The 27,234-nt window shown below is 37.8% G+C and overlaps 1 protein-coding gene across 9 annotated transcripts in view; it reads right to left on the reverse strand.

Moving 5' to 3' along the window:
* sema4ab (sema domain, immunoglobulin domain (Ig), transmembrane domain (TM) and short cytoplasmic domain, (semaphorin) 4Ab) overlaps nucleotides 1-27,234 on the reverse strand; it is a 48,824-nt gene that overhangs the window by 10,656 nt on the left and 10,934 nt on the right. For 5 of the 9 annotated variants that reach the window (XM_077196504.1, XM_077196508.1, XM_077196506.1 and 2 more), the window contains exons 2-6: nucleotides 20,397-20,647; nucleotides 5,582-5,742; nucleotides 4,794-4,853; nucleotides 4,574-4,672; nucleotides 3,223-3,325 (exon numbers count right to left, since the gene is read on the reverse strand). In XM_077196504.1, coding sequence (XP_077052619.1) covers nucleotides 3,223-3,325; nucleotides 4,574-4,672; nucleotides 4,794-4,853; nucleotides 5,582-5,742; nucleotides 20,397-20,490 — 517 coding nt within the window. In that variant the 5' untranslated portion in view covers nucleotides 20,491-20,647. The remainder of the gene's footprint in view (nucleotides 1-3,222; nucleotides 3,326-4,573; nucleotides 4,673-4,793; nucleotides 4,854-5,581; nucleotides 5,743-20,396; nucleotides 20,648-27,234) is intronic. The other 4 variants (XM_077196510.1, XM_077196505.1, XM_077196507.1 and 1 more) reach the window with 1 other exon arrangement.

A 27,234-nucleotide genomic window follows, 5' to 3' on the forward strand; every position in this document is an offset into this window, starting at 1 on the left:
ATGGCAATGCTTACAGGTTGGAAACATTTCCCCACTGGCTTTTACCATGGCAATGGAAGTAATCATTAGGGCATCAAGATGGGTAGTAGGAGGAGAGCGCTTGGCTTCTGGGATGCGACTACCACCAATCAGAGCATACATGGATGACATGACAACCATGACTACAACAGTAGCCTGCACTAATCGGTTATTGGGGAAGTTAACAGATAATATCGAATGGGCACGAATACAATTTAAGCCCTCTAAATCAAGGAGCATCTCGATAGTTAAAGGAAAGGTAGTAGATAAAACTTTCTTCATTAATGGTTGGTGAGGCAATACCAACAGTTTCTGAGAAGCCAGTGAAGAGTCTTGGGAGATGGTACGATGGGGATCTAAAGGACACAGTTCGAGTGGGAGAAGTTAGACGACAAGCAGTGGAAGGGTTGAAGAGCATAAACAGCTGTGCTCTACCAGGCAAACTAAAACTCTGGTGCTTTCAGTTTGGTCTACTGCCAAGGTTACTGTGGCAACTGACTGTGTACGAGGTTTCTTTGACAACAGTGGATAAGCTGGAAGCGTTAATAAGTTCATACATCAGGAAATGGTTGGGAGTTCCACGCTGCCTCAGCAGAGTGGGACTTTATAGTAAAGGAGTATTGCAGCTGCCAGTCTCTGCTTTAACCGAGGAGTTTAAGTGTGCCAAGGTCAGACTGGAAATGACTTTAGCAGAGTCACGCGACAAATGTGTAAGGGAGGCAGCCCCTGTGGTAAAAACTGGTAGAAAGTGGTCCGCAAAGAAATCTGCAGTAGAGGCAAAGGCTGACCTTCAAATTGGGGATATCGTGGGACAGGTACAGGATGGAAGAGGGGGTTTTGGGCTCAGTTTAGCTCCTCCTAAATGGCACAAGGCAGGCCCAGCTTAAAGGAGGAAGCTGGTAGTCAACGAGGTGCGAAAGCAGGAGGAGAGGATGAGATGTATAAAGGCCATTTCCCAGGCCAAGCAGGGAGAGTTGATGAGATGGGAGAGCGTGGAACAACGCAAAATGGGCTGGCAAGACCTTTGGTCAATGGAAGAGAGTAGGATTAGTTTCCTTATTAGGTCAACATATGATGTTCTCCCATCACCGCAGAACCTGAACCTCTGGGTAAGAGAGGATCCCTCTCATCCTTTGTGTCACATCACCTGCCACATTAAGGCACATTTTGACAGGATGTAAGGTGGCTCTTAGCCAAGGTCGGTTTACTTGGCGCCATGACCAAGTATTGCGATGTTTGGCTTTAGCATTGGAAGGCAAGCGTAGTATGACCAATAAGTTGCCGCCTGTTCTAGCAAAACATTACACGCAGAAGACAATATTCCTCCGCCCAGGCGAGCAACCACCAAGAAAAGGTGCTAACACCAATTCTCGCCCAGGACAACTGGAAGCTGCTAGGGACTGGAAGATGCTGGCTGATCTTGATCAACGGCTTATTTTTCCACCTGAGATTGCCACCACTAACCTACGACCAGATATTGTTTTGTGGTCTGGATCAGCACGCATTGTTCAACTGATAGAGTTAACAGTGTCATGGGAGGATGCGGTAGATGAGGCATGTGAGAGGAAGAAACTGAGGTAGGCTCATCTGGCCACTGAAGCAGAACAGCGAGGATGGAGAGTCCAGGTTTATCCAGTGGAAGTGGGTTGTCGAGGTTTTGTGGCACACTCTACAACCCGGTTCCTTAGAGACGTCGGATTCAGTGGCCAAGAGTTGTGTCGCACAGTAAAGAACTTATCTGAAGCAGCAGAAAGGAGCAGCAACTGGCTGTGGTTGAGACGGAAAGATTCTAGCTGGCTGTGTACAGGCCACCATGCTACGGTTTTGTAGAATTCTTGAAAACTTGAAGAGTCTGTTGTTTTATTTGAATAGGTTGTATAGTATTTACAGTCATTACGTTCCTGTGTATATTGCGTGAATGACGGGTGGTTGGGCAGATATTGTGCTTTGCGGTAGGTGGTATGCCATACGGAACCATTGCCACTGAAACTGCATATTAACGCACCAGTGGGGCTCCACAGCCTTAGTCAAACAGGTTGGCGCGTATGGTTGGGTTGCGGAGAGATTGTGAGATTGTGGTTAGGTCTCAGCAGCAGGAGTGATGTAGAGGTCAGTAAACTGGACTGAGTTGAGTGGGGGACGGAGGGGGGTGACTCTGGGACGCCAGAGTCACTGTCGAGTCCTCTTGAGGTGTCGTGGGCTAGTCGACGAAACACTCAGGACGGAAGGTGCCCACTTGAAGACCCTAGAGATGTCCCCTACTCAGCTCAATCCAGACGGTTGTCATGGGGGGACCGCACTGTGGTTGCAGCCGTTGTGTGTGCTGACGGTGTTAACACTAGACAGAAGGAGATTTACATCACCATATGGAAACAAGCGTAAATGGATGGAGAAGCATAGGTTACTGTAAAGCTATGTCTTAGTTGGTGCTTATCTTGGCGAAAGCCGAGTACAAATCAGCATGAAGTTTTAACATCTACTCTCGTGTAATGGAAATCATGTAATGTCTATATTCACCACCGAAAATATAGTTATGAATATTATATTGCATTTCTGTCAACAGAGCCTCCTAAATATTACACAATGCACCTTTAAGTATTTCCTATAATAAGATCCATACAATATTAAATTATTATCAGGAGTTTTAAATATTTTTTAATTATTTATTAATTAATACACAAAGCGTTAGACCAAACTAGTCAAGTATGGAGTGCCACAGGGCTCAGTATTGGTCCTTTACTTTTGTCCTTTTATATGATCCCCTTGGGGGACATGATCAGGAAACCACTGTAATGCAGCTGAAACTCAGCTTTATATTTCCTTCAAACCTGAGCCAAGCTGAATGTTTTTGTTATATCAAACAAACTGGATGATTTACTTTTTCTCAATTCTGACAAAACAGAGGTATTAGTTATTGGACCAAAAACCTCTGAGAATAAGACAACAGAATATAATCGAGTTTGCTGACTATCATACAAGTCTATTGCAAAACTGCAAATGTCTGTTTAGTCATGAAACTCTAGATAGCACAGGCAATCACAATTTTCTACACAGCACAGGCAATCACAATTTTCTACACGGCACAAGCTGATTGGCTTCTGCTGATTATCCATCCAATGAGCTTGTTTGCTCAACATTTAAATAGTCTCGTAGGTATGCTGTGTGAAACAAGCCAGATCTTCATGGCAGTGGAGGGATTCTTACCCACAGTTATGGCAGTGTTCTTCTGGTACGGGTCGTAAGGGCAACGACCTCTGCCTTCTTCAGGCTTACCACTGGGGATTGTCATGGCAAATGTCTTTAAATCCTGGGCACATAAAGGTGAGCACATAAAGCATATGTGTATTAATACACTGATAAACCTGAGAAAATTAGATTAGAACAATTTGTACACCACACTTTTGCCTTGCTGATTTTGTTTAAATTTGATATGAAAAGACATTGACAACAGTAATAATTCACAGGCTGTGTTGCTTTCATTCAGGAGGCTTGCTTTTTGGCATGCATATCTCCTCTGATACACGCACACACACAGATCTTCTTCCTCTCACACTCATGAAAGCACAGAGTGAGGAAGAAGCACTGAGACCACTGTGTTTGCATGACAGGATCAAAGAATGCTCAATGGTATGTGAAGGACAGTCACGCAAGGTTCCATCTTAAAGGTGAATAATACCATAAAAGCCCCAAACATGTTGCAAACTAATAAAATCTTTAACTATAAAGCAAGGAATAATTTAACATACACAGTGACAGCAGGGTTATGCAATATCCAAATATGTCATGTGACTGATGCTGAGGCTTAGGCTGTAGATTGACGCTTAAGGGCCTGTTCACACATCGCGTCTTTTGCGCGCTCAAGCTCGTTATTTCAAATGTAGGCAACGCGGTATGCGCGCTCATAATGGAAGCGACGCTGTTGGGTGCGACGCGCTTGTTTTTTCCAAGCGCGTCCGCGCCGCATCAAGATGAAAACATCTCAACTTTCCAGAATGCCGCAAGCGTTTTCCTTGCTGTAACGGAGAGCGCAGCTGATTGTAGCTAAGCAACGACAGACGCCTCCGGAGCGCAACCGCCGTATAGCGCTTTGGAAAAAGGAGAACGCGGCGCGCCTAGCGTTTTCTACGCGTTTTTATGCGCTATATGTGAGCGCAGCCTAATTCATTAGAGGTCAGTACACAGACATTGATGTGACTCATATGAAAGGATACTACATAATCATGGCTCTTTAGACAGTAAATCAACTTTTCACAAAATGGTTGTGAAGTTACCACGGTAAAATAAATGAATAATGAATGTATGATTATATTCACACAAAACAAATGACCGCTGATACGTCTGAAGGAAAATAAAGACTTTCTAGGGCTAATAAACGTAAATAATTATGAAACAATTATTTTATAAATATTACATTATTATTTACGTTTATTAGCCCTAAAAACATTTTTTTCTTTAAGACGTATTAGCGATCATCTGTTTTGTGTTTACCTTATGCTTACAAGAAGTAAACAGAGGACAAAATAAACTGTGAAAAGACGGATGTGGTCTGACTTACGATGTAGATGCAGCGGGGGCTGAAGGCAAACGTTCCACAGGCGTACATATGGGTGGAGTTCAGCTCTTGCAAAACCCTCACAAAGTTATGACAATCCATCTGACGGTGAATGGGGGAGTTAAGTTAAAGGCCAGCTTATGAAGACAGATATTTGCCCAGTTTAACATAAGGGTCAAAAAGGTTGGACTGTTTAGCACTTAAAGTGGTTAGTTTCCCATACCTTCATTTTGCCTTTCATGGAACAATCACTGAGGTCTTTTTCTGAGGGAGACCAGTCCAGCTGAAATATGAATTTAAAAAAAGGTCAGATTCGTCACATGCATATACCACAGCTCAAAGAAAGCTGAATTTAATTATTATTATTTTCTTTACATTTTAATAAACTGTTAAACAGGAAAAAAACATCAACAACCCAAAACATGGCTAAAAACAACAACCAAAAATAATCTAAATAATTTATACACACTTCACAGTTATATATGTACATTCTTAGACTACATAAAAAAATAATAATTTTGAACTTCCTTAAATAGTTAAATAAATTTAAATTAATTAAAAATTAGCTTAGAAGCACATTGATTACCTAAACATGATTTTATGCTTTTTGTTAGGAAAAAAGTTCATATTTATTTTGTGAGCAGCTATAAGAAATAAGGCAAAAGTGAATATAATCACGGCTAAAGTGCCTTATTGTTTTTATAAAATGTATAAAATATTATATAAAATAAAAATCAAGGACATACATTTTAATTAAATCACTGAAACCCCTGACATAACAACAGGTTGCTATACAACATAAATAATCATCAGCTATGGGAGCTGTTCCTTTATCTTGAAATATAAGGGAGATGGAATGCTGTATATCGACCAATCAGCATCCATGGACGATTAATTTATAATACCTTTATAATATATATAAATTAGTTTCCATTAGTCTGATTTGTTGTTCTAACATAGTGATCCTTCTATTCTTCAGCTAGTCATGTACTAAATCAAAATCACACTGACCTTCTCCTTTACGGTCATATTGTCAGTCTGACTGACATCAATTGAGAGAATGGCATCACGTGCTCCGACGAATAAAGTGCCCTCATCGTTGCTAAGCAACAGCGTGGTGGTGTTATAAACATCAGGGTTTGTGAAGACAGTGAGGGAACGACCTGGACTACCTGTGACAAAGCAGAAAAGAAAAACAATAATGAAAAAGCAGAAACATAAATGGAAAAATTATATCACAGTTTAACCGTAGAGTTCCAAACAATAACCACAATTTTTATTTCAATTGATGGATGAATGAAAGGGTTGTATTTCCCAGAACCACAGATTAGCATAAAGAAAGGGTATTTTTAGGATCATTACACTACACATTTAAGATTGTGACATTAATTCCATATTCCATTAATGACAGTTGGCATAATTTTATCCTAATTAACTGTTCTGGAATAAAACGAAAATAAAATCACTGACAGCAGGGGGCAGCCAAACTTCCACAAAAATATTAAGGAAATCTAAAAGTGCTTGTTCTATGAGCAGGAACAGTAATAGTGATTGCCAAGATGTGAAAGACAAAATTAAAGAAATCTTGATTAATATTTTTTTTTTCAGCTACTGTTTCTGAAACACCTGAGTAATGAACAGTAATGTCTGACACTAAAAAGAGCATCTTACTTTAAATTCCATGTTAGAATTCAACAGTTTGTGGAAGAACCGAAGTATGAAGTCTATATACCCAGAGGAAAGACTGTAATTTACAAGAAGCCGATTTTTGAAGCGCGAAGACAATAGCAAGTTCCTGTGCTTTTTTTATGCAATTCAGATTCTGAGGTAAATGCCTGCAACACTTTTTCTTGACTTTTATTAGACTTACACTGCTGCAGTGGTTTCTTTACCAGACGGATGGTTCGCCTCAAGTTTGATATATGTGTGAATGTGGTTGACATTTGATCAAAAAAGCTGCCGATGACTGGTTTCTGTACCGTGATCCCCCCCACCCCCCCCACCCCCCAAAAAAACCCCACACTAGATGCATCTCAGCTCAAACAGGTTCAGTCTAGACTGGTGAGAAGTGTCTGCAGACATCCACTTATCATTCAGCCTTACGTGACTTTATGTAACTGATCTCTTAAACACACATACAAACACTATAAAGATGATAAAGCACAATACACACCCTTGTCAACAAAACAATGAGAACGAGGACCAAAAATGAAGGCTGTATGAATTATTGATTGTTTTAGTTCGGATGCCAGAACAAACACACACCACAATGTGTGCCAGGGTGATATCTGCCTTGATCTAAATGCATGCATGCAAGCAGTAATGTTGTGCATTGGGTTGAGCATGTTAACTTGTGTCAGAGATTGCACGGTTTGTATGGGAATACAGTATGTACACCATTCAAAAGTTTGGGGTTGGTAAGAATTTTTTGTTTCTTATGCTCAAACAAGGCTGCATTTATTTGATTGAAAATACAGTAAAAACAGTAATATTGTGAAATGTGAATACTACCGCACTACTGTCATTCCTCCTGTCCTCAGAGGCACATGATCCTTCAGAAATCATTCTTATATGCTGACATTGTTATCAATGATTATTATAATTGTTGTAAACAGCTGTGCTGCCTAATATTTTTTGTTAAGGATCAGGATTCTTTGATAAACATTATAAAAGTATGTTTTGATCAGTTTTAATTTCTTTAAAAAAAAATATAAAAATAAACAGAATGGTAGTGAATCCTAATTTACCTGACGTACAATCCATATAAGGTTTCATGCAAATTTTACAACTGAGCACAGCTTAATTATTAAAAATATTTCTTGTTTAACAAGTTTATGCAAGACAGCAACACTGACTTTCAATTTGGTTTTATTTTTAACGGTTTACATGAAACTTTGTTAATATTTAAATCGAGAGAAACTGTTATGTTGATGATGAGCCGAAATAAACACACAGTGGCTTGTGAAGAATATACAGGCCTCGAAATAAACAGCAATGTGTTGTGTCATTTTCAAGAAAAGCAGTAAGTGGAAAACTAAGTGGTTTAGTTAACAACGAGTACCGTGTCTAAAAATGATGTCTCAAAAGCCCATCTTATTCTGAGAGCATATCTAAAGTATTGTCAACAGCCACATGAAATGATAGTAACTGTTTCTCTGTTTGCATCCGGCACCATGTTCGCTCTCACAGGAAACTTGCTTGGGTCAAATTGGAACATGTCAATACCTGAACTGAGAACATTAAACCACAGACTTGAAAAAACAGAAACTACTTCAGAATTGTTTTTATTCCAATCCAATAATATCAATGCATTACATAAATTAATAAGTAAAAAAAGTAAGATGATAATAATGCAATAATAAAAAAAAAAAACTACACTAATTCTAAAATTACCTTCTAAAAATCCACTTTCCATAATATTTTTTAAAAAATAACACTTTATTCCTGAAAGGTAACTTGAAAACTTATTTTATAGATAGAGTTAAACAAAGTATAACAAATGCGGTAAATGTATTACCTCCTTTCACCTGAAAGTTCTTAAAGTTATAAAAGTATGTATCTGATACTGCACGTACATGTATTAATGGAACTGGCTATTTCAATCGTTCTTAAACTATGTAATTCTTGGTTGAACAAAAGGTATGCAATCTTTAAGGGCAAAAATTAAGAAAAAAAGAGATGTCAGAACTGTGTGGAATGGGTCCAATAAACTCCTTTCATTCACATTCTTCCTTACATAAAGGAGGAGTGAAGTGGTGTTACGCAACTATTTAATCTGAAAAACTTTGGCCACTGCTTGCAGAAACACACCGCTATCTGGGCCTTCGCTGAGTGTTTGTTTTAAAGCTTCCTTTATGACATCACTATCCTTGCTGTCGGCGCTTTTCCAAAGAAAGCTTATCAACTTCTAAGTCACATTAACACTTTGAAATCAACACATTTTTGCCCTTGGCGCAGTTATTATTCTGCTGAGGACACGTGAACAACAACTCTGTTAGCTGTCATGAGCCTGGGAAGAAAACACTCGGCTCTGTGGGGAGGCTAATCCTAAAGCTGAGCCGCAGCATACCAGCTGTCTTCTCCCAGCAGCCCTCTGAGCGAGAAGAACGTCAGCACTACTTTTCCTCCTCCTCCACCCTTTTCCACTATATATCATTCACATGACACATGACAACTTCTGATTAACAATATAGCTTTTCTCAAGAATAAACAGCCCAACGTGCACCCGCAGATCTTCACAGTTATATCTGCAGACTTCCAGGGGCAGGAGCTGTGAATTCAGTGGGTGTCAAATATTTTTGTTCATGTTATAAAATGACATAATAGCTGTTTTTGTACCATGTTTAAATTTACAAATCTCAGACAGAGTTTCACCAAAATTAGTCCTGGAAATGCAGAAAATGTCTGCAAATCTGCTCAAAAACAAATAAGCCGATGAACAAACAAGGTCATAAAACAGGCATAATGTCTTTGAAAATGCTGTTCTAGCAAAAAAGGGAGAAGGAAGAGGAATATATAATCTTGGATTATTAGCAGCACTTAATGGTGAATTTGGTCTTATGACCATTTCACTGAACTTAAGTCCTATAATTCCTCATATGAGCTGCTCTCTTGTCTGCGAGGCCTGTAAAGAATGTGGATCTGACAGTCAGCACGCGGCTGTGAAATGATGCAACCCCAGGGTACATACTCTCAGTCCAGGCCAGAGAAACCAAAACACTTCAGTTCATTTGTAAATATACAAAAGCTACCTCCTTGACTTAGTTTGATATAGAAGTATGTGGAAAAAGTAATGTCTTGTAACTACATTTTGCCCAGAAACTAAAAAGAAAACACAAATGTGACAAAAACAAGGTGTAGACTGCTGAGGAAGTTTGCTTGACTAACTGCTCATGCTTCCTTCTTCATGATTATGTAAAGTTAAAATATAGACACTTCGTCCGGTTTTGTCACATCGTTGTGTAACTCCTATCGGTGTCTGTTGCCGTTTGTCTGTGCATGTCACCGACAGAATATTATTCTTAATATTATTGATGTGCTTGCCTGCTTTGACAACATTGTATGAGAACTGAACTGGACAATGAAATGTATAGATAAATAAACTATAGGGTGCGTTTACCCGACAACGATGTACTAAAGACTGAAACTTTTTTTCCCCTCTGTACAGATAACAATATTATCAAATTGATCTCAATCCACATGGATCGTTGAAAACGACTTAAAACGCTGTAAATGCATGCCAGACAAGTAGTTGGCAATGTCACTTTGTAAAGAGTGATAAAGCACACACACCTGTGCACATACACATTTAAACGTGCATGCCTATGGACTAAACACATATTACACATATGCATGCCGTCATTGTTTTCACAGATTCACATTTCTGAAGTTTAAAAAGAAGTTTTCAAAAACTTGTACTTTCAAACCCGTTTCAAGGTTTGCATTCTCAGGCCACAACAATGACATTGTGTAAATGACAGTCAGAACGCACTAACAGTGATCTGTTTTCAGATGAAAACGGTGTTGTGAAAACAGACCCTAAATTAATAACTAATGATTTTTACAAAGGAAATAAATCAATGCTGAACTTACAAAAACTGAGCAAAGAATTTCCTCCTCTGCTGTACAGCCAAAACAATCTTTGCTGCATTCATTTCCTTTTATGACTGTAAAGCAATCAATTCTTTATTGATTTCAAACTATCTTTAATTGTAAAAAGCAACATATTGAATCTACGTTTGTCGGGTCTTGGAATGTCAGTACTGTAATCTGGTGCCTGTCCACATTGGTCGTCTGTCAAAACATCCGTTATATTTTAAGGTGAGAGTTTATTTTACTACAAATATATATGTAAAATGACTTCCCTGATCTAACCTGAACTAACTATGAGCAGTGTTTTTAACTAACATTAACAGAGTAATAAATACTGTAACATGTATTGTTTATTAAAGTTAATTAATGGGACCTTATTGTAAAATTTCACAACTTCCAGAACTTAAAAAGTTGATAATCTCCCCTAAAAAAGACAATTTATTGAAACTAAGCAGCCAAAACATCTGGTTCTAAACTTCTACTAACAGGATAATAGACAAGAGTATGAAAAACTTGTCAAACAACTAAACTATGGCGAGAAAAAAAAAAACTTCTGTGCATTTAATAGAAAATAAATTAAACAAATAAATTACCTCTAAAATATCGACAACTTTCCAATTTGATTTGTTTACTATGACTAGATATTACAATCCCTAATGATTCAGCTCAGCACAGCACTGGGCTTGAAATATTCAGCACTACCAGTCCATGTTGAAGGAGTCGTCTTAAGGCCTCGTTCACACTGCAGGGGCTTAATGCACAATTCCGATTTTTTTGCAAGGCCGTTCACATTTCCAATTAAATGTGACCTTTTGTGATCTCCTGTGTGAACGTGAAATGACCCAGAAGTGACCGGCATGCGCAGAAGAGTACTCAACGGTCAACGACGTCACTTGTTGTTTGCGGAAGTAGCTAAACATGGCCTGAATAGAGCTGTCCCCCCAAATATTAATTAAATCAGAAACCTCGCTTCCCTTCCATTGACTGGTCTCAGCATCGTCCGCCATAGTTGTTGTTTATCTTCTCATTCCCGCCTACTTCAACGCAGAATTATGACGTTTGTCGCATATCAATGACGGGTCGGATACATGTGACCTGGCCGATCAGATTGAAGTCGAATTTCAAAAGATCGGATACATATCGGATTTGGACCACATACCCAAGTGGCCTGGGTCGCATTTGAAAAGATCGGATCTGTGTCGTTCAGACTGTCATGAAAAGATCAGATACAGGTCGCATAGGGGCAAAAAAAATCGGAATTGGGTCATTTCAGCCTGCAGTGTGAACGTAGCCTAAGGTGGGTTTTCGCACCAATACGACACATCGTCAGTTGTGTACCGCCGCCTCACTGGATGTTTTGGCCTTTTATCACAAGACACCCTCAGCAGAGGCAGGCCCAGCTCAGGCTGATCAGACCTGGGTGTGTCGCATGGTGACTAGGTAAGGGAACAAGGGACTGTCAGTTCCACAATGAAGACACAATGGCAGGAATTAGACCAGAATACCAGGTCTGGGCGTAGGTTGGTCATCCCGATTTCGGGTGGAAAGGTAAATTACTAATTAATTAGTAATTACAAATGAATCACTTTTAAATAAAAGGTACACTATGTAACATTTGGCACTCAAGCGGTTAAGAAAACAACTGCTCATAAAACATTCAATACTAGGCTTAAGAGATATAACCAGTTTAGATGGAAAGGACCTCAAGCTGACTAGCTGAAGACGTTACTGAGGCTATACCCATTAACAGACACGGTACTTCCTTAAAAATAAATTCCAGCAGGGTGCTACAACAACTTTAATGAAATGACCCTTCACATTTGTAATGAACTCTGAGTGCTACTTATGGCAATTTATCAACTTATACCAGTATCAATTGATATATCAATTTACATTTCTGTTGCATTCTCTTTTTGTCAGCAGACTGTAATGACTGGACAGATCAAACATCACTTAATCTTCATTACCCCTCGACCCAGGCAGACTCTGTGATGTCTGGTTTCCCCACTGAGAATTACAAACCTTTTGGTCACCTCATACACTTCAAAGACACGAGATGGTGTCTGCACAGAACAGTACAGGCTACAAGAAACAGACATGTAGTCCCATAGAAATGGAATTATTTCCACTAATTCATGGACAAATCTGTCTAATGGATGAACATGCATTTCCTCAGTATATTTTGTGTATCATTACTGTTTGTATATTGTCTTTTTATATTGTATAGTGTTATGCATGCCTGATGATAGAACTACTAGTTAATAGGGGCTTTTGCACCAGATAGTTGTAGGAACTTAGTTCTAGGAACTAGCAACCAGGGTGGTTCCCCGTTAACTAATGGTTCCTGTAGGAAAATTTTCCTGGTTGCATTCGCACCGCCAGTAGGAACTCCGAAGTGACGTAAGCCACGCTTGCTGTTGTGACTTTTATTTTGACGGCGCTGGGAACGCCAGAGCCTGAGCTCACAGTGCTCGCATTCTCCGTTCATAAGTTTACGATCTGTCTAAAAGTCCTTGTCTAATACAATATTAAATAGAACTTTTATACATAGAAAGTAGACAGTCTATGAAAAGGTATTAGCGGGGCAGAAATACATAATCATGCTACACTTAGTCCCATCAAAGTTGCGTTGGATTTTCTCCTTAGTGTAGTTCTCCTTCTATCAGATGGAACTGTAGTGCCCGGACAGTCTGTGGCGTGCGCATAACAGAGACGCCTGATGGCTGAACACGAAATCCAAACGACTGCCCTCCACAGTCACAGTGTGTATCAGTGCAATGCCAGTCACAAAAAGTTACATTTTGACTGTGCTCTCTGCAGATGTTCATTTACTTTTTTTGTATAAGCTGTTTTTGATTGTGGTATACAGCAACCATTTCAAGTCATAAGTCTTAGTCTCTTTAGGATTATATTGCTCGTTGCACATGACAGGAGAATGTTGGTTTGAAGTCTATTATTTTATGTTAGAGATTTAGAATATGTTGAAGTTTGTATTCATTGACTACAAGTATGCTGCTAGTACAGGCACACATTTCTTTTCCTGTTTATTCTTTGCAATGTTGAGACGTATGCTGGTAAATGTAACCTTACAGTTGACTTGCCAAATCACTTCCATTTGTTTTATTAATGAACAATATTGGAAGTAAATTCTTTATGGGTCATTATAAATACTTTGCTTTACAAGTACCAAGTAGTTACACACAAAAAAAAGATTCATCGATAATCGGTTTAGCATCGCAGCCCTCTGAATCGTTATCGAATCGAATCGTGAGGTGCCTAGAGATTGCCACCCCTACCACCATTAGTTCTAGGAACTATGAAAAAGGTTCCTCCGCTGCAAAAGCCCCTATTGGTCAAGTCAAAACTCAAAGGTGTGACCTCTGTGGAACTTAAAAGCCAACACAAAGTTCCCTCTGTGCTCGCTGGCTTCTGCTCCTGATTGTTGTTCCCGTGAGACCTCATCCGGCCTCGCTGGCGCAACCGCGCCGCCAGGCTCCACACACTGAGTACTTTCCCTGACCAGAACAGTCAACTAACTCCACAAGTTCACCATCGCTACTTCATTCAACGCGGAAAGAAATCGATTGCAACTTCAGCACCATCGGACCGAAATATTAAGACTTTTTCCTTGCGACTAGAACAGATTAATTGATTGCAATATTAATTCAGTTACATATAGTTAATTTGATCAACTGATCAAAATAATTATAATTAATTATAACGAGTTATGATTAATTATTTATATTTCCCTTTTGAGCTAATTTGCTACAAGATGACGATTCCCCGGGGGTTCGAGATTTAGTGTGTTCCATGTCAACCTTCAAACTAACCTATGCCACTCCCACACCATACCAAAGACTATAGATATAAAGACAGTGCACTGATATTACTTATGAATGGGAGAAAGTGCAACACACAATATGGTGGAATAAGTCCCATCTTCTAAATAAAAAAGACAATTGCCTTTGGTAAAGTCATTGTATCACTGCAGCTGCCATTAGAGGCTCCGGTTGTCAGTAAGAAACAACATGTATGAGACAGTTGTTGTCAGATTTCATTGGTGATATCAAAAATAGGGGTGGGTGAAAAAATCGATTCTTAGATGCATCGCGATGCGGACGTGGACGATTCTGAATCGATTCAAAAATGTCAAAAATCGATTTTCAAAAAAAAAAAAAAATGATAATGACGTAATATTGACGGAACGCAAAAGATGGAACTCTGAAGCGCGGAAGTGCAGTGCCCGGACCGTCTGTCTGTGGCGTGCGCACATAACAGAAACGCGATGGCTGAGCGCGAAATCCAAACACCCTCCTCGTTAAAAGCTGACGTGTGGAAATATTTTGGCTTCTATGAAGTTGAAGGGGGAAAGGAGCTGGACAAAAGCCACACTAGTTGTAAGCTTTGTAGAATAAAACTAAAATATTTCGGCAACACGACAAATATGAGAAGCCATATGACACGTTTCCACCCAGAGGAGGAAAAACACTCGGCTGTACCAGAGCCGTTTCTCTCTATGGCTCTGGGCTTTACCGGTGTTCAGACGATTTCTGCTGCCTTGTCGAAAAATGCTACCCAAACGCGAATCGATCACAGATAATGTTGATTCATTCTCTATTGTTTCCATAATGGTGTAAATCTCACAATATTATAACATCGTTATTTAATTTTAATCAGGGTGAGTGTGTGGGGAGCATATTTTGATATTTTAAATGAACTAGCAATTATCACATTTGATATAACAAGTAAAAATGATATTATTATATGAAATAAAATTATAATAAAATTCGAAGTTAAGAGTACAGTATAATGTACTGTTTTTATTTTTAAAACGGTGTGAAAAGTAAAAATTATCATCAAATATTCATATTTGACCTGTCAAAGTTTCCTACAAGTCTCCACAGCAAGGATGCATAGATTTATGGGTGTGGTAAGCAGAAGAAAAATGAGTCTGCACATGCACCAGTAAGTAGCACATCTCGATGGGTAGCATGGGTAGCATGAATCGTCAGAACACCTGTTGTTGTTATATTATTAATTTACTACAAGTATGCTGCTTGTTCAGGCACACATTTATTTTCCTGTTGGTTCTTTGCAATGTTAATAAAATATATTGTACGTTAATTCTTTATGGGTCATTACTTTGTACTTTTAAAGCAAAGTATTTATATTCACACACACACACACACACACAAAAGATTCAGATAATCGCTTTAGAATCGAATCGCAGGCCTCTGAATCGTAATCGAATCGAATCGTGAGGTGCCTAGAGATTCCCACCCCTAATCAAAAATGAAATTTAATAGTAAGATTGGTGAACGGCTTTGGAGAATTTGATGTTTCCCCATTCAAAGAGATAGGAGCTGTACTTCCATGACTGAATTAGCTGCCCGAGAGGTGTTTCAAAGATGGCCGCCGAGATAAATAACTTGCCTTAAAGGGACTTTGACCATACACGGATCAAAATAGCTAGAGCAACTTTTCTCTATTTACAGATATGACTAGACACACACAGGTGAAATTTTTTTAACGAAAACCATTCCAACATGTCTACAATATAAACACTTATAATAGGCTTACCATAGTTAGGGTTAGCTAATTAAGATAAAAACATGTTTTGGAAGCAGGATTAAAGCTGTACTGACTATTAAAAAAAGTGTTAATTTGAACAAAGAAAAGTTAGGCTACATAATGTAACTTGATTATTTTTTTTGCTCAAAAAATATAAGAATACAGAAAGCATACACTGATGCACCATATAACTTATATTATAAAGTCTGGTTTTCATGTTTCTGCAGCTAGTGTCAATAACAATGACAGCAGCAATTATAAGTTTGCAGATGTCATCAAATCATGCTCAAACACCTGCATAGGTGTGACCAGACTCATTCTGGCATCGGCTGTAATTGGTACTGCTGGGAAACAGGGACTCAGAGTCTGAATTAAGCCCTGTAATCTTCACAAACTCATGTCTAGTCATTTACAGGGTCAAATGACTGATCCTGAATCAGCAAAAGTGATGTATCTGCATGTTTAAGCATTGTTTTGATAAATAAGGAGAATCTCCTTTAAACTGATTCATGTGACTCTCATAGATAAGCCATTTGCCAGGTCAGCCTGATTCTGCCCTGCTTTGCCAACTCATGGACTGGCCTCCTCTTAACAAATAACTGTTGTTCAGAGAACAAAGGCCTCCATTCATTAAAAAATAAAAACAACCAAGCCACTTTCAATTACATCAGCAGATTTATCTGCTTACTTTCTTGTTTCTCAAAAGTAGATCATTTTAACTTCCTTATCCGTGGCTCAAATTTATAACCCCAAAATCACGACTTATTTTTTTTTTACCAAAAAATATTTGACTAAGACATTTGTTAAAAACAAAAAAAAACTAAATCAATATAGTATATTTTTTAATGTTATTTTATTCCATTTATTTTTTTATTTTTTAAAGAAATTAATAATTCAGCAAGGACGCTTTTTTGATCAGTCAAGTTTTTTTCTTTTCTTTTGCCTTAATCTTCGAGCTGACACTGTGGCAATGTTGCATCTTCCACAAAATTCAATATAGAATTTAAAATTTAAAGTGCAAAACAGTAACAATGCAAACAAATAAAAACAGTTTTACTCAAAAGTGTCATGTCAATGACAGCTTTATATGGCAATAAAGTGTGCTACAAGTTCTTAGATTTTAGGAACCTGAGAGAAGAACTTTGTTTAAGTTTGTGAGAGGTCACAGGGGAAATGAAACCTAATCTAGACGTTTCAGAAACATTTCAAGAAGCCATTATTGGAAGTTTGCATCAAAGCTCCCATTAAGGTGAATGACAGATGATTCCTCTTAAGAGAATCCGGGCAGGATCTTTCATTCCTCTTACATACAATGCTTCCTAATGAGGGCAATAAACATTATCTACATGGACAGATATTTCTTGTAATGATCTCTCTTATGCTTCCTGCTTGTTATCTTTTCTTGTCAGTAAAAATGAAATTTGTAGCTCTGCTGGTATTTTAACATACATAAATGATTAAAGTAGACAAACATTCTGTACAAATTGATTGTCAAACAGAATCTGTGCAGACTCCAAAAGTAGTTATTGTGGAAAACAACTCTTAAAAAAGTGTCTCATGTCTGCAAAATCTCAGTATTCTTGATAACATAAGCATTCTTTATCTACTCAAATAATAATTCACTACTTGCTCTAATGGAACTAATTAGACAATGATGATTATGCCGACTTTATGATAGTCACATAATGATTACAGCAGTATATTAAATAACATTTTTCTTTTATAATAGCATTTCCTAAAACAAATAACTTGCATGTTGCATATACGTGAAAAGTAAAAATTCTAGCCATGTTCTTACAGGTCTTTGGCATAATCACAGCTAAACATCTCATCCAATCAAAGTCTTTCAATAAGTACTTGTACCAGTCATTGCAGTGCACAGCTAAACCAAGTGAAACGGTCATTCGACAACTGTTTAGACCATTTCATTGGTCTTGCTTTTCATTTTAAACAAGATCACGCTTAATTTCAAACACTTTGTCTCACATAATTAAAAGGTAATAATTAGCAACACTTAGAGTGCCACACCAATGTCATGATTCAACAGGATAGTATTAAAAAATGCTAGCATTCAGATGGCTCCCAACTTAGTATTTATTATATTGAATAAAAAGATATTATAATTTGATTAATACATTTAAAAAAAGAATCATGTTGACCCCTCTATTAAGTGCTTCATGTTTGAAAATAATCATTAAATTAGTGTTTAAAGCATTGACAACAAAAATCCCATTTTAAAAAAAAAGCTTCAACCCATTTTGAGTTATTGTTATTGTTAATTAAAACTAAATCTAATTGAAATGTATTTGCAATTAAGACACCATACTTTTTATTTTTACATTTCTAATTTTCGTTTAAGTTGTACTTAAACTAGTACTAAAATTACTGAAAGTAAAATAATAATAAATAAATATTAATATAAATTTGTACCTTTTTATGGGCTGCCCCTGACTAAAGATTTTTAGTCGACTAATCACATGAGTATATTAATAAGCCATATAACACAATATCACAATAATAAGTCTTGAATTGCCTATAATACATAGCCTAATCAGCGCTCAAGTGCACACATAAAGCTGGCCACAGCGCACCGGCAGAAGTAATGATTTGAATGTGTCGTGAAAAAACAAGGAGACTAAACATTTGAATAATTTATTGATATTGTTTTCTGTGATTTGTGCTGACACGTCATCTCAGCAGTAATGGATGCGCCTATATACATATTACATAATCTGAGAATATTTGTTTCTTGCTTAAATTGGTTGACAATCGCTTTACATTTTAAGCTCTCTATAGATATATTTCTCATGTCTGTGAGGGAAGTATACACCGAGTTGTGGTTTATTTTTTTGCGCACTCAAGTTCACAGAAACCGAAACTATTTGTTTTTTACAAAAGCACAACGTTTTCTTGTTATTGTGAGTGCACACACAAAAGTGTGTTTGAAATGATGTATTACTCGTATCTGTATGAACAAAAATAACAGAGCATTTTAAGTTGTTTCCGCTGTTGTCAGGAAAAAAAATTAACAAAAACGTTACGCAGTAAGCACACTATTCTTTAGCTTCCACACTTCGCACAAACACTTTGATATGCGCCTAATAATACGGCACATTTTATCTATATTATCATTAAAGTGAGTAGCCATGTAAAGTTGCTGCTACTTTACATGTTTCAAATCCATATTTGAGGTTGATTGATGATAGGCGAAAGTTTGAATTTCCTGTCCAACATACTGTAATTACAACGTTAACGATCTGTCCATCACGGACTGAGTGACTTCGCCACAAGGTTTTTTTCTTTCTTTAAACGACTAATAAAATGTTTGGTCGACAAAGCCTCTTCTAGTCAACTAATGAATAGTCGAATATTAGGGGGCAGCCCTACAAAATACTATAATATATAATAGTAAATTAACACTGATTTGAGGGACATTGTTATATTCATGCTATTACAAGATATTAACAGAATACAATTATTTACAATTTACAATGTTGAAATGAAAATATCAACAATACAGTACAATATTTCAAGTATGTTTAACTAGGGGTGTATATATTAATCGATTCGTATCGATCCATCGATTATACAGCCAACGATTCAATGCATCGATGCGCCCGCAAGAGTATTAATGTGTTTATTTTGCCGCCTGTCTGTTCGCGTGTCTATTTTCAGCATCCGCTCCGACATATGCGTACAACCTACTCCTAAGCTGCGTGAGGCGCTAACCTCATTATTGTCTTCTACTTCACACCGCTTAACACACACACACTGTTGAGTCTCACTTTCAAGTGGGATAGAACCGTCAGATCGAGCTGGCAATGAAAGTGAAATGTTACACACTCCAGTCGGAGTCAAATCATGGGTGTGGAAGTATTTTGGCTTCAGGAAAACAGATGGAGCAGTGGTAAGAGATGTTGCCGTTTGCAAAGAGAAAGACAGCTATGGTGTAACGGCGCGAGGCCGGTGGCGAGAGTGTTAATGAACGTCACCTGTGAGACGCACCGGTTTCGCATCTCTCACAGAGGAGCGGAGATGCGAGAGGTGCGAGATGCGTCTCACAAGTGACGTACATTAACCCTCACGCCACCGGCCTCGCGCCGTTCTCTCACGTCCCTTGGCCTCGTTCTGCTCGCCACAAATACTGTTTCTGTATTCTCAATAAAAGGCTTTTTTTTTTTTTTTGAAACTTAATTATATATTAAGTTTCTTAATATATAATTATAATATATAAATATATAAATTTATAAATTTATAATTTATATATATAAATATATAAAAAAACATATTTTTACATGATATCTAGTATTGAATCGTATCGAACCGAATCGTATCGCGGGAAATTCTGAAGTATCGAAAATAGTCGAATCGTTGGCTTAAGAAATCGGTATCGTATCGAATCGTCATTAAGGCTCCGATTTACACCCCTATGTTTAACTCAAGTGGCAAATAACTTAAGCTCACTAGACTTGATTATGTAATTCAACTTTATTTACCTTTTAGTTTTCTATTTACTCTAAAAACCACTGCTGGCCAAAGGTAAAGAGGACAACAGCAGCTCACAAGTTTCATAAGCTATTCAAATATCTAATGCCATTTGAAAAACAACTTGTTGCTCTAAATTCAGTACATAAATCTTGAAAAGTTTAAAAATAAGACTTACCTATGGGAAAAGAGAGACGGGGGAGGACATGAGAATGACAGCTGAGGGCAGTCAGAAGAGACAGACAGGCACAAAGTGACGTTGAATGCACCATCCTGTTGGAAAAACAGGAGGACACTGAGCACACTGGATGAGCTAATTCCAAAGACTGGTATATCTGACGCTGTCAGGTTCTGCGCCTGTCCTTTCAGCACTGAGTAGCCCACAAGGACACCACTTCAACCAGCCAAAAGAGTCTGCCGTCATCTCATCTGCGCAGAGGAATTAAGAATGTGTTAGAAACCTGAGGCTTTAAGTTAGCACTTCCTCTGAAGTCCCCTCTTCCTCTTTTACAATTTTGTATAAGCTTAAGAAACAGTCAAGGGATGACATACATCAGCACATGACATGTCTTCATCTGTGATTGGTGGAGGGGGATTTAAGATATATTTACATTAGAAGACAAGAGACTGACCATCATCTAGAGAAAGTCTGTGAACAAAGACAATGTAATCTGATAAAGACTATCAGCGGTGTATAGTGGAAACAGAGCAATATGCTTTTCGCCAAGTACTGTTCATTTAATTTAGCAATCTTATGGCGTAACTATTCAAAATATTTGTTAGAGATTACCGTGATTTAACTGGGTGCAAATTTAGCTTTGGATCAAACATGGAGTTGTGTTTCTCTCATCAGTGAGTGTAGAGCAGGAAATGGAAAACTCACTGAGATGAAGAGGATGAATATATATATATTTTTTTATAAATCACGTTGAATCCTGTCTAATGAATAGGCTATATGATGGAAATCCCCTTGACCCAAAAACAGAAACATGGTGACAAGTGTCTTGTGCTTGGGCTAACATGATTTACTAAACACTTGTAAACATGTGGAGTGCTCTGTTGACCATCAGAAAAAAAAAAAAAAAAAGAAAAATTATGGTGCCCTGATCAGAATTTTTGGGGCAGATCACAGCATCACCCGATGCCGATCATGGGGTGTATTTGAAGCCTTCTATTTATCATGAAGCATTATTTATAAGGATGCCCTGATCAGGAATTTACAGATATTAATTCAGAGTCTGAATTTTGTTTTGGAAAATTCCACCCTTAAAGCTATGGTATACGATTTCAAAGATTGTTCATTATTAATATCCTCGTTTAGATGCTGGTTATTGTTATATAGTACAATCCTAACAATATGAATAGAAAAAAGAATGAAAAAAATCCATTCACTCTATTGGCTGTACAGCCGCAGAGAAGTTGACCAATGTGAGCTGTCCGGCCGGACAGCTTACATTGGTCAGATGCTCTCATCCAATTACCAGCTCCACTTGAAACTCCACCTGGCGCTCGCGTCTCCACTGCACCCGCCCCCGCCCCCCTCCTGTGACATGAAATTGCACGCGTAAGCAGCTGACAGTCTATGGTAGCTAGCTAAGTAGCATATCAGCAATGGATTAAAAAAAAAAAAAAGACAGCACCAAGCGTCCCCTGCTTGCCCCTACAGTAAAGTTAGGACGAAAGAGAAAGTCATTAAAGGAACGAGCAGAGATAAAAAAAAAAAATATGTGAAGAACGCCGAACTTTGAGTAGGATAAATATAGGGTCCACGTCCACCATTGACCGTTGGAGGAAGCTTCAGGAAGATCTGGGACTGAAGACCAACGCTGACACGGCTGACTTTTTGTTGAGCAGGTAAACATTTATTTATACTTTTAAGGTGTGACATGTTACATAAATATATTTTTATCAGTTTGACAACTTGCTCCTGCTGCCGGTCGGCATTGGAATGTTAGCCGTTTAGCATCGCCTATCACGGGTCACAGTAATTATATTTCTTGAAGTCCTTGAATATATTTTAGTAGGCCTAGCGGGTTTCTGTTCGATCCAATCGAAATTTGAACAAGATGCGCTGTGTGCTGCAATAACAATTACTGAAAACCTTAGCAATACTAGTAGTATTATACTAATGGTGGTGGGGAGTTTAGAAAATTTCATGTGTTGCTAATTTTGCGTTGACGTGAACTCAAACGTGACATTGAATTGTTGATGAAGCAACTAAGTTCAAGTGTCTAAAGGCAATTTTACATATGATGTGTGTCCGATGTTTACTACCGGTGATCACAGCTTGACTGAGTGACGTTGTTTAATTCGTTTCCCGGTGGGAGGGATCAGGTAGCACAGAGGGGAGGGGTGTGTGTGTGGAGGGGCGAGATGAGTTTTTTAAAACTTCCCTAACGTCTCAGGCTTTCTCGACCGATTTTTAACATCATATACTATAGCTTTAAGTGCCTCTTTTGGATTTTTGCATTTTTCAGACATTTAGACGCAATGCATTTTTGTTTTTATAATGGGGCAATTTTGTTGCACAATAGCTTACACATTGCACAATCCTGATCTCAAACTTTGAATTGTATTTACAAAAAAGACAAGTAAACAGTCAGTAATAAAATAAGAACAAAAACAAATTACAAGCAGCAGCACAAATAAATGCAATAATAAAGGTACAAAAGAAAAGCAGTTTTCAGTTTGATTCACGTACAAACAACGCCTTGCATTAATCTCACAGGTAACAGTATTGTATAAAAGAAACTTTATTTTTTTAATTCTGAAGAAAACAAGTGGTGTTTACCCAAGCAAAACTCACCAAAATGATGCAGGGAACTATGATGCTGGTGTCTATAATATTTAGATTTTTAGATAAAACTTGGGTACATCCTATTTTTTTCTCTCATTTTATCATCTGCCTGATGAAAAATACAAGTCTGCACATGATGTAACACTCTCCCAAACCATGCGCTACACAACACAAACGTTGACTTACATGAAAAAGTTTAACAAAAGAAATATTAATAGAGTATGAGCAATAGCAGTAGTGATGCTTGTCTTAGTGATGCTTGTCTAATTACTCATTTATAATTTCCCAAGTTCGCACATTTATACAACCAGATGAGGAGCATTACCACTTAGGCAAGGGAGGCAGTGTCTCCTCAAAGAAATTGGATGAGAACAAATAAAACAGCGCAAATATTACAAAATGTGACACTAATAAGTGTATGAATAACTCGCAGTCCGAGGGGAGGACTCCTCCCGAACTTTGTTAAATTATAATTTTGTTAATAATATAGGTAGTGTGATTAATAAGAGATTTGTATTTTCATCCTTTATATCCGCCCAGTGGCTTTAACCGGAACAACCATTTTACCCAAGCATTAGTTTTTACCCAAGAGCATTAGTTCCTTTTTAAAGATAAATGATGTAGTACCAGTAAAAGCAGTTTCAGTAAGCCACTTCTAGCATGATTCATGTCACGGCACCGAATCATAAGAAAACAGTGACAGCCTTATAAGACAGGACTTTTAAAACATTTTGGTTGTAAATGACACCCTAACATAAAGATAGCCTTCCCGGAGACCCCCCTTCCTAAAAGGAAGAATTTAACTAGGCCTACATGTACATATTTGGATTTTGAATTTATACTCTGTGAGAAAAATACTAAGCATAATATTATAAAAGCATTGTTTATTGTCACTTTCACGAGTTCACACTTACAATTAGAGGGAGTAAAGTAGGGATGCACCGATACCACTTTTTTCAGAATCGATCCGATACCAAAAATTCAGAGTATCGACCGATACCGATCCGATACAACACAGTTTTTTTTTAAATTAAGTAGAATTGATATAACTCTCTGTGTTGAACTGAAAATCACTCTTTTGTGTGTTAAACACAATCTAATTAATACAGACATCTTCATAAAACAAATCCAAAAAATATATGATCATTATCTATGACAAAAATGCTTTTATAAACTAGATTAATGGATAATTCAGCAGTAAAATTTAGTCTAGAAGAATCATAAGTCCACAATAATTGTATAAAATCTGAACATTTAGTGAAAAAAACAAATAAGAGACAATAAGTGTAACACTAAATCTGGTAAAACGTTACACAATGCTCTTTGTATTGTAAAATACATTCATGAAAAACAAGATAACAAAAATCAAAAAGATAAATTATTTTATATATAGCTATAGGTTACTATACAATTGAGACATGCCTTAAATGTATAGCACCCCTGTTTAATGAGGCTGCAACATATGATAGATAGGAAAGAACAAGAAAGGCCATTAATAATCTTTCATTGCGTCACTATATTATGATATGAAAGGCTGCAATACAGTGCGGCACAAAGGGCTTATGCGCATCCCGAGCGCAGAATGATGCGCTTGAAGCAACACGGAGTCACAGCGCGTTGAGTCCGCATTGAAAAGTTCAAAGCACATACGAATTACATATTGATGTGTAGTGTATTATACACTATCTATCTATGCGATACAGTTTATTGAGCCTTTTATTTTAACAGTTTTAAATTTTAGTTACTGTGCGCGTGAAGAACAATTATAGTGGACTCTAGTGTTGTGATCTAACAGACACCTGGTAGAAACATGATTAAGTTAACGTTACAGCAATAAGTCCAACAGTAAAGATAAAGTTGTTTTATGCGAAACCGTAGACCTTTATCTAAAGATCAAGTATAATAATAGTAACATTGAATCATCTTGGAGAGGGTTTCATCATGTTGACTGTCGTAACCGAACGCGACGCGTTGTTTGAATGCTGAATGAAGAATGATTGACAGCCGCAACGGGGGGAAAAGTTTACATGATCTTGAATTTAATAACTTAAATGTTCATTTCTATCTCACATTATACTATAATGGCTTCATAACACTTGTAATATAGTCCACAAAACTTTATGGTGCTTTATAATGTTTTTGGTGCTTTTGTGGGCCTTAACAATAACACGGAATGTTATGGAGAGAGACCCCAGGTGGACGACACAGGGGTAGGTACAATCAATGAGGGTTAGGTGGGCTTTTTTAATGTTGAAACGGTTGGTCCTGATATAGCTTTGGAAAGCATCTGAGGACTGCTGAATTTGCTGCCCTGATACGGAAAGAGTGAATTGTGAAATTCTTTGCTGGAATGCCTGACTGTTGGAGAACGGATTTAAGGTGTTTCTGGAACTAAAAGTGTGTCACGGGTTTATTGGATACGTCTATGAACAGGGGTTCCAGAGGAGATTTAGCCTGAGAGCTTCTCCATTGCAGATATGCCAGAATGGACTGGAATGGTTGGATTGGCGATGAGAGGTTAAAATTTAGATGAAATTACCTTTTTTGGTTTGGTCGGTCTTACTTTGCTTAATCAAATATGAGATTGTTTCACCATCTAGTACTGATAAGTCTGAGATGGTGGGGTGGATTTTTGGGTCGAATTTGGAAGTGATAGCGAGTTCCGAACATCTAAGAAAACCAAAAAAGGCTAGGATAAACATAGCGTCGAGTGTGATGCTGTTAAACTGTCAACGAATTGAGGTGAGACCGCTGAATATATATACACCTCTTATTGTTGATTGCTGCAATTTCTCCAAGTTTTGTTTTTCACAGTAGAAATCTCAAATGTCATTATTTGCCAATGCAAGATAGTACCGGCACCTTTTTCCCCCACTTCAAGCACTGACCACATATGACACTCAGCTGTCTGACAAAGCAATGGAATTTCAACTGAGTCATATATCTTGACTTCCATCATGTGACAGCAAACGCTAAATATTACAACAGAGCCATTCATATCTGATTAAGCATAGTGGTAGATCAAAACAGATAGTAATTTGTGTGTGAGAACAAGTCACATGAGTGTTTGACAATCTACTGATGAGTGTGAAATTACAGTATAGGGCTCTAGAAGTTTATAATAGCCGGAGAGTGCTATCTGCTAGCATTCCCATCTCAATGGCAGTTGTTTGGCTGGCGCAGGATTTGAAATTCTACCATCTTTACTCATTGGTTCTTAATTTTGCCCAGGTTTTTGGGGTCAATCATCTGAGCCGTTAATCACATGTGATTAATTATTTTAGAGCCACAGGAAATTACGTTATGACAACACTAACCAACATCATAAGAACTCGCACAAAGTCTGTCACTACCAGTTAGAAAGTGTCCTGAGTTTTGATGTGATAGGCAGTAGAAAGTAGTTAATTTTGTCAGCTATTTTGAAATTTAGTTTCAGTCCTGTGTCAAATGTACTTTTTAGTTGTTGTTTTTAAATACTATTAAGTAGGGCTGCAACAACTAATCGATAAAATCGATTATAATCGATTATGAAAATCGTTGTCAACGAATGTCATTATCGATTAGTTGGTCTGCTTACGTCACGGGGAGCGTTTACTGGTACGCACACACACGCAAGGTCTCTCTCCCTCAGGCGCTCTGCCGAGCGCGCGCGCTACACGGTTTGGAGCAGTCTCTTCTGTCTCGCATGCGCGCTCTTGCTTGCGCGCTCTAGATTTCATTTCGGGAGTTTGAACTAATTCGCGGGCATCAGGGAGCCGCAATCAATATGCGGGAGACTCCCGGGACTTCCGGGATCTTGGGATGTCTGTATTTTGTCTCGAGCATCAGGTTGCGCAATCAGTTCGCTCGCAACGTAAGTGATGGATTAAAATAGCGCTACCGCAGAAATAGGTTAAATTAAAACGGTCTTTACAAAGCGAAGCACTAAATATAAAGGCAGTTAATAACAGCAGCAGTAAAATATTGTTTTTTAGTCACTGTACTCAGTGGTTTTCAGCGAATGCTTGTGCACTAATGCATAATTTCTCCTGTCCTTTACTCAAGCCTGTTAGCTTGCTGGGTAACGTTACCTCCATTCCGTTCTCTTTTTATAGCATTTGTCTACTAAGTTTTAATTGTTTTTCAAACGCGATCTACTGCGGCTCTACGTTCACACAATTGTTTTCAGTCTTTCTATATTTATTTAATCAATTTATCCTTATATTATTCTTTAATATAT

Source organism: Siphateles boraxobius, unplaced genomic scaffold (genome assembly GCF_051911475.1).
Source record: "Siphateles boraxobius isolate OS27281-9 unplaced genomic scaffold, OSU_SipBor_1 35, whole genome shotgun sequence".
NCBI lineage: Eukaryota > Metazoa > Chordata > Actinopteri > Cypriniformes > Leuciscidae > Siphateles > Siphateles boraxobius.